The sequence below is a fragment of the Mus pahari genome, chromosome 4 (genome assembly GCF_900095145.1).
Source record: "Mus pahari chromosome 4, PAHARI_EIJ_v1.1, whole genome shotgun sequence".
Lineage (NCBI taxonomy): Eukaryota > Metazoa > Chordata > Mammalia > Rodentia > Muridae > Mus > Mus pahari.
Genome location: NC_034593.1, coordinates 48,713,019 through 48,721,912, shown reverse-complemented (window position 1 = coordinate 48,721,912; position 8,894 = coordinate 48,713,019). Strand labels below are relative to the sequence as shown.

At 42.3% G+C, this 8,894-nt stretch overlaps 1 protein-coding gene across 9 annotated transcripts in view; it reads left to right on the top strand.

Annotated features, from left to right (window-relative positions):
* The window catches only part of Nbea (neurobeachin), a 554,101-nt gene that overhangs the window by 484,148 nt on the left and 61,059 nt on the right, over window positions 1–8,894 (top strand). For all 9 annotated transcript variants that reach the window (XM_029537485.1, XM_029537487.1, XM_021195277.2 and 6 more), the window contains one exon: window positions 2,315–2,434. In XM_029537485.1, coding sequence (XP_029393345.1) covers window positions 2,315–2,434 — 120 coding nt within the window. The remainder of the gene's footprint in view (window positions 1–2,314; window positions 2,435–8,894) is intronic.

The window sequence follows — 8,894 nt, the reverse complement described above, 5'->3', positions numbered from 1 at the left end:
AGAGAAGAGAAGAGGAAGATAGATCTCAGGCCTCAGATAGTCATGTCTCCACTTCGTGAAAGTATGGCCTTGAACATGCTCTCATGCTGAAGGGAGGCACACATCTGCCAGGGAGACAGTGTGAAGGGTGCCATTCCAGACAGACAGCAGGCTATAGCACAGGAAGATCTCAGCATGGACCTGCGTCCTCCTCTCTACAAGGCTCCACATCACTGCAGATCTACATCTTCCCTTTGTTCTGATTACCTACAGTTAGTTTGGTTTTGGCTTTTAAATGGAATGAAGGAAAGGGAAGGGAAGGGGGGAAAGAAAGGAAAAGGGAAAGGAAAGGAAAGGAAAGCCTGTGTTTCTAGGTTGGAATTTACTGGTGGGAAGTGGTTACAAGGCAGGGAAGGTGGCTAGTGTCCTTGGAGGTATCCAGCATCTGCAGTCTGGGGACACAAGGCTGGTGGTTGTTTGATAACTTTGTGTCAGGTAAGATATGTCAAGCTTTCTCTTTGTTTTTTCATTTAATCTTAGCTAATTCATATAATTATCCCAAGATTATTGTCAGTTTATAGAAATGAAGTGACAGAGGCAGTTACATGACAGAGTTATGTAAAGGAATTTGCCCAAAATAGGTAAATTGTGCAATCGAATCTTAAAATTAATTAGGCATATTTTGCTCAAATTATCACTATTATTTTTAATAGTCCAATTTTGATTAATTTGATGATCACATATGCTACATTTATTATCTGACTTTTATTAGTAAAGTAAAAGCCTACAAAGCAAGTCAAACAGAAGAGACACCTCAGAGAATTTTTATTCCTAACCTTAGTGATATCCATTTGTCCCTCACATAACTTAAAATCTTCACAGAGTAGACTTCCAGCCTATGTATGTGATTTCCAGGTTCTGTAATTAGTCCCCCGTTTTCTTGTATTTTGTTTATCATTCATGATCCTGTCTCTTCCATCTGACTTTTCTGTCGTCCAAAATTAAAGATGACATATTACAGACTTAGAAAATTGATGACACCTATTCACACTAAATTTCAGGAAGATACTGTAAAGGGTTTATATTTCTGGTTGCTGCCCAATGGCAAGGAAAGGAATAGGAAGGAACAAAAATGACGTCTAACACATTAAGAAGCAAAATGGAGATGTGTATTAAAGAAAAAAAGACAATTAGGAAAATGCCCTGCAGACTAACATCATCAAACTTGGGAATGAGTTTTGTCATTGATCCTTCCCATCATCAGCTTCATAGTAAGGGGTAACTATGCCAACAGAATACACATCTGCCTTTGTTCTACTTGTAGGTACCTAAGGAATCCTTAGTGAGAATGAATACTACTTACCTGATTTGGAGGCAAATTTAATGATGTCAAAAGTAATATCTCCTGCTCAACCTAAAAACTGCAGTGCGGCTGTTGTGATGGCATTGTCCCAAGGGTTCCTGCTAAGGGAGATGTCCTGACTGATAGACCCAGTGCTGACAGTGCTAATCAAAGGCACTACTCACCGTGTACTGGAATTGCCCGGTCTTAATTATGTTCACTTTGGTCCATTCCTATTCAATGGATTGGGTCATGAAGAATCTTTATGTACCAGGAGTTAATGAGAAAGACAGAGGTGCTTTCATAGTGGGGAATGCAGTCCAGGTAGCAGCAGGCATTGATCCAGAAGTGGTTTTAAGGAGAAAGGGGGAGATTTGAGCTAGGGTGAGTTGGTAAGTCCTGATGTGAACAAGTTAGCCAGGATAGCCAAATAATGAGTTTTGATTGCTGGAACTTGGCGTTTCAATAGTTGTACCTTAGAGTTTTAGTCTGGCGTAAGGAGGTGGCCAGTAAAGGAATAGACCTTTGTAGCTAGCATTAGGAATTTGGTCTAACATTTTAGAAAGGAGGAGGGAAGAGGGGTGGGCAAGACCTGGCAGTGCAGTGCTGTGTTTGTAATGCTTGGGCCTGTTAGAGAGCCCTTCAAGCTGAACTACTAGAAAGAAAGAAAATCTCCCTTATAAATGCTGTGAGAACCATTAACATAGAGATAGTAAGGTGCTTCGTCACTTTGCAGATGAAAAACATGCCTGTGAGACTGGAGGACACTGCAAGCTGTGGGACAGGGGTCTGCAATGGCACAGTCAGCCGAGACCTACATCTGACACCTTGGTCTAGGCCTTTACCCAGGGCTCTGTATTTCTTCTTCCCATAGAGGGCCTCAGAGATGCTGGTGGTTTTTGTTTGTTTGTTTTTATTTTGTTTTGCTTTAACAAAGAAATGACTGTAGCTATATTTCAAAAGATCCAGTGACTGATTCTTTTCTTTATTTAGGAGCCATTCACAACCTTCTTCCTCAATGCAAATGATGGGAAATTTGACCATCCAGACCGAACCTTCTCATCCATTGCAAGGTCATGGAGAACCAGTCAGAGGGATACATCCGATGTCAAGGTATAGAATTTATCATTTATAGTCACCGAACTCTAAAATTTGTTGAAACTTTTATTTTTAAAGTTTTATATATATATATATATATATATATATATATATATATATATATATACACATATACATATGTGTATATATATATATATCATTACAGCTTTTGCTCATACTAAAATTGTATATATACTACATCAAATCTTAAAGAAAATCTGTTGTTGTTGTTGTTGTTGTATGATCCATTTAGTTTAACCAGGACCATCTGTGTGACTGGTATACTGGGAATATCCATTGGAGCCTGGTGGTGCGGTCAACTGTGGGTACATAACGGAAAGAAATTATTTTCCCTCTTTTCATGAACCCACAGGCAATTCAGCAGTAAGGGCAGGGCTCACTGGGACCCTCCTCCACCCTGACTGTTGATGGGCCACTCATATGCAACCATGGTGTAACCATTGGTTATCTCTGAAAGTTCATGACTGCATTTACCTAGATGGTGCTATTTTGCAGTCTTTCCCCCTTCTTTCTGGTTTTTCCTATCTTTCTATGTCCCCTTCCACAGTGTTCCCTGAGTTCACCTTAGTGGGTGGTAGAAATGCCTTATTTAAGGCTGAGCACAACTCACTTTTTCTCACCACCTTTTACCAGCAGCTTCTCTGATTAAGGCTGGGTGGTAACTGTCTTTGGATATAAACATCCATTTAGAAGGTGGCTTGGCACACACTACCTAAACAACAGGGTTAAGCTCCCACTGGGGGCTTGGGGAAGAGTCACAGTGCCTGGTGTGGACTCCTTCCTGTGGTGAGTGTTGGGGCTGGTCTTGTAAGCTGTGTATTCAGATGCTGAGCTCTGTGGCCCAAGATCAGGTCGCAGTCTGGACATGGGCATTGTATTGACCAATGTGCTGTAAAGAATGCTCCTCAGCAATCCCTGATTGGATAATAAAAGGCTGGCGTCTGGATCTGGGTGGGAGAGAGAGAAAGGCGGGACTTGAGGTCAAGTAGGGGTTCTCAGGCAGGGACCATGAATAAGGAGAAGGAATGAGTTAGAAGGAGGTCTCCACGAGGCAGGATGGACCATGAGCACATGGCCAAGAGAAAATCGCCTAGAGAACACACATGCAGCAGAGCAAACAGAGCAAGACTCAGTTGGCAAGTGACAAGGGAGCCTATGGCTGGGATATAGGTTGGAATAACTCAGAACCTGCCTAGCAGAGTGCCTACAGCTTATTAATAAAAATTACCAGGGTTCTGCAGGGCGTTGGGGGTGGGGCAGAAACCACCCATAAAATTACATGAATAAGCAAGGGCTTAAACACAATCACAGTAGTGTCCTAACCACCATTGTCCGAATGAGCTGGACCTTACAGTGGATGAGGTTGGCACTGTAACTTGCAGGGTTCACAGCCGGATGTCTTCCCCAGCAGTCCATATAGCATCTTCTAGCACTTTGAAAGCTAGGTGGAGGAGGCTTCCAGCCCAGTTGCCGCTCGCTTTCTCTATAGCATACAATCAAGGTGCATGGTGCCTCCAGCAATTGGATCTTATTATCTAGTTCTAATGTCCAACTAAGAGGAAGGCAAAGTATTATCTTAGAGACATCTAGGCTTTCCCTAACCAATAACCAGTAAGGCGGTACTCCTCCACACCTGGCACTGGAGTTTTTGTTAATAACTAGTAACTTCAATTAATAACCATCAAAAAGTAAGTCAGGACTTTTAGTGTCAGTTCCTTAAGGTGTTTTCATTATTGCAAAAAGCCCTGTCCATTCCAGATGGCATAGGCTGGAGATGGAGAGAAGAACCCCGTAAGTTACCTTTCCTGCTGTTCACTCAATATTTGGCCCATTGCATAAAACACAGTGGGAATTGGATCTGACCTTAACGTGTCATAGTGTTATATCTGGCCCAGCTTTGGGTTCATGTAGCCCGGGGCAATTAATAAAGCATTAATGACAAGACCCATTTAAAATGCAGGCTTTCAGTACAGCCTTACCCTTTACTTGACTGCCTGGGGACACTGTGCAACAATACATATTAGATTAAACCAGCACACACAATGCTCACAAAGAGAGCAGAGCAACCTTACAGTTGGTACACCTTAACTATTATTAAATACAAACACTTGTTCATTGTTTATATGTGTTCTTTTTTTTAAGAAAAAGCAAAGGATTGCAAGGTGACGCATGAGGAAAGTGTGCTTTCTCTTTTCTCTCCCTTCTGACAGTAAGATCACATGATCCATTATTGCATAGGTAAAGTTTCTCACTTTAAGCCCTTTTTCTTTATAGAGCTTTTCTCTCCACTGCCACTCAGTGCAAAACTGTCAGGTGTCACTGAGTTTAGGGGCTTAGTCCTTCAGAAAGGAGCCAGTTAAACTCAGCTGTTGGGTTTGCATATCTGTGGCTGCCTAAACGCGTGCACAGAGCAATACAGTGTCTGCAGCCGGAGAAGGGTGTCTGAGTGCATGTAAACTGCATTCACTTCTCTTACACAGCAAATCACAAAGGAAGTAGAACCAGAGTGTAGCACTTCCACGTGTTATTTGTTGCTATGACAGTGTATGAGAGCCAGTCTTAATTTATGCAGAGTATTTACATTTAGAAAAAGCAAGGTTTCACCTGAAGCCCTGCTGAATTATATGTGGTAGCCACACCCGTCTAACAGCCTTAAGTTCTCTAAAAAAATTAATCTAAAATATGCATGGGCCATCCTTCACACCGACTACTGAGGAAATCAGGGAGGCTCACTCTTGTTTAATGCACAAGGAGAACAAGACAAAAACTGGGAGCTGGAAGGCATTCCATGCGCAGAATCTCAACCTCCTGTTCAGAAAATCGCCTGATGAGCAGTTCGCATGGAAGTTAACTATTCTTCTATATAATCGAAGACTGCCATCTTAAGCCAGAGCTGTATCCTTATTTTATCAAACTATTTCAAGTGAAAACATATCCTCTCTATTCCTAGCATCATAACAACAAAGAATTAGCGTTTTACTTAACTCAGAGGCTCATCCTAACATGCCCACACACGCATGAAGACAGTCATTTGTAATGTGTTGATGTAAACACACAACTTCCCTTTCCATCCTAAGAACTGGATCGGTGCTTTAACTATCAGTTACCTCAGCAAATTGCATTTCAGTCACTAAACACCTCCCCCTACCCCCAGCAGCCCTACTGAACCCAGCCCCCATTCTCTACCACACACTTAATTGGTGTGTAAGCAGTGCGTTTTGCTGCCTTGACACTATGTAGACTGCTTTGTCAGTTCATCCTGACCAGCATCCTTTCCCTTGCATACTGTGTGTTTATATTCTGGGGTCTTTCTCTTCAGGCAGCCTGCATTTTCACACACACAGAGAAATGCACTCCTGTGTCCTGGCAAGTCTTCTATTACACTTGTGAAGGTCAAAGCTGAAGAGAGCATCCTGGAATGGAGCTCTGTGTACCTTGTATGTATCTGCAAAGGGTGACTCTTAATAACGGGGCCGGTGGCTCAAGGCCATCTGTGTGTTTAATTTTTAAACATATTATCAAACCATCATCCCCAGTGATGACAGTTCCCTCCCTAAAGCCATATGTTACACTGTTCCTTCCCCACCCGCAAGTCATCTTGTCGGAAGAGGTAGTGTGGCCTCTGCTGCTCTAGACAGTGCACACGGGAGTGGGCAGCACTGCCTCCCAGTCCCCTGCCTTTCCACAGCCGCACAACACTTTGCTGCTCTTACTGACCAAAAGGTGACACATGTTGTTTGCCTCCTTTGGGAGATTGGTCTTGTGCCTTCTGAATGGTTGAAGACAATCTTTGAAATTGAAGGCAGAATCCAGGCATACTGGACCTTTAATCCCAGCCTTGGGAAACAGGCTGGTAGATCTCTTAAGTTTGATGCCAGACTGATCTACAGAGTAAATTCCAAGATAGCCATGGCTACACACAGAAACCCTGTCTCAAGAAATCAAAAAAAGAAGAAGAAGAAGAAGAAGAAGAAGAAGAAGAAGAAGAAGAAGAAGAAGAAGAAGAAGAAGAAGAAGAAGAAGAAGAAGAAGAAGAAGAAGAAGAAGAAGAAGAAGAAGAAGAAGAAGAAGAAGAAGAAGAAGAAGAAGAAATAATAGCAGGCAGCATGGCTTTCTATTCCATGTGTGTGTGCAACATCTATGAGTTTGTATAGTGTGTGTGTGTGTGTGTGTGTGTGTGTGTGTGTGTGTGTGTAAGAATGCATTAGGTTCTTGTCCTGTGTTTGTCTGTGTGCATATGTGTTGCCAATCACATAATCACATAATGTGCACATATGGCCTGATGTTTTCTGTTGCAGCACCAGAATGTGGGTCTCATGATAAAATGTTAGAATATATGGAGTCTTTAAAAATAATTAGTGGTGAGTTGAAACTTTTTAAAGTTGATTCCATACATTGATTAAGGCATTTTTCACTCTAAAATAATGACTGACTTAGCAGGGAAGAGTGAGTTACTAAGAATAATAATCCCACTAACTGCTGTAGCTTCGATTTTTATTTCTTGTCTCTGCTCTGTATGTGCAGCTGACTCGTTTTTAGGGAAATGTGGTTTTGTTTCCTAAGAAGAAAACCACCTCTGCACTATCTGCTAACTTAGACACCCTTGCAGGAAAGACTGAGAATGCGGTAGATGGTTTCATTCTGTCTCTCTCCATTAATGTCAGTGTCTTCCTGTGCTAATGAACCCAAGCTGGGTAGGAAGGGGACCTGCCCAAGTGACTTCTGAGGAGAGGCCCCAGGGGTGGAGTCAAATTGTATTTTGATTTTAAATTTCTTTCCTTCAGCCATGCCCTGCTAGCAGAGATATTCCACTTAGAGATTTTCTTTCACTAATTTTCCTTAATACCTTCCAAAGTTGTTAGGTTTCTTTCTGAATGGCTATGTAGATGGTAGAAGAGGTGGCTGTGACACAGTGTCATTAAGGTGACATAGTGTAAATTAATGCAGTTAATGGAGGCGCTCACACTGCCTCAGTGACCCATTATGAGCTCTCGTGGAATTAGCAGATGCCCAGGCATCAATCTTTTGGGAAAAGGATAGAAAAGCCCTGGCAGCTTTAAAACCTCACAGTGAATTATATTAGGAAAGTGAAAACGTCTGGGTTAGATTTGATTTCACCAGGAAGCCATAAAATGGTACGGCTCTCAGCAAAATATATTAAACTGAAATGTCAGGTTTGATGCAATAGGTACACAATTATGATAGTGTTAATAGTGGTCTTCTATCATCCTAAGACATACTTTCCAGTTCAATTTCTCAGCAGCTTGAACTTGTCATAAGCTTGTAAATTAGAAATTGTGTTTTGAGGATATTTTCCTATTTTTGACAGAACGCATATACTACTATTAACTGTACCATGGGGTTTTAGTATAGCTGTTAAAATAAACTAGAAATCACATTTGCAGACACAAAATGCCTGTTATAATACCCGCTTTGCCATTTCTTTAATAATATTCTTTGTCTTTCTGTACTGTTTTTCATTTAGCAAAATTTAAACTCCTTGGATTTTTCCTTAAATAGGCGCTGTTTGACAGCAGTGAGGGGTGCAGAGAGCAGGCCGGTCCCCTCACTGCTGAGCTTTGTCTAGCGTGTCTGTGTCTGTATGGAAGCCAAGCAGCTGAGCCCTGCTTTTGGTTGGCTCCCTAAGTGCTCGAAGCAGCTTGTTTTGGAAAGGAGTTCCCCAGACACCAGGAGATTTTCAAAAGCCCTCACACGGGCAGGTAGAAAGGAGACCAAAGCCAGCAGGGTCTGCTCAGCTGCTGTCTGTCTGAGGCTCACTGCTCCTTGTGCCCTGTGACTCTCTCAATCCTCTGGGGCCTTGGCTTTGCCCTGTGAGTCAGTCTTTTTCATTCATTGCCTCTCCTTGCAGTTGAATGCTTTTCTGCCTGCTTGCTTGTAGGAAGTGGGGCCAAGGTCCCTTTTGCCTGTTGGTCCAGCAGCAATAAAATCATGCATCCACTCAGCATATTTAATCGTAGTTCAGTATTAGGAAAAAAAAAAACCTTACTCAAATCTTTTGAGCCAGAGGCAGTGCCTACAGTATCCACAGACTTCACTGTGTAGCAGTACATATCTGCAGCCACCACCTTCAGTATTCTTCACATAGCTCCCAGGAGACTGAACGCCCCTGATAAAGCTTCTCCCTGTGGCTACATTTTGTTGGTTACTCTGAAACTGACCCTCAACTTGAGCCTGCATCTTATTTTAAGAATGTTTTGCCATCTTAATGTAGACCTTTGTGTTTCTAAAAACCCTGTCTCAAGCCAGAACAGGTTCATCCGTCTCCTTCATAGCATCTTGTCCATACACCCCTGGTCGCTCTCCTTCATAGCATCTTGTCCATACACCCCTGGTCACTCTCCTTCATAGCATCTTGTCCATACACCCCTGGTCGCTCTCCTTCATAGCATCTTGTTCATATACGCCTGGTCGCTCTCCTTCATAGTATCTTGTC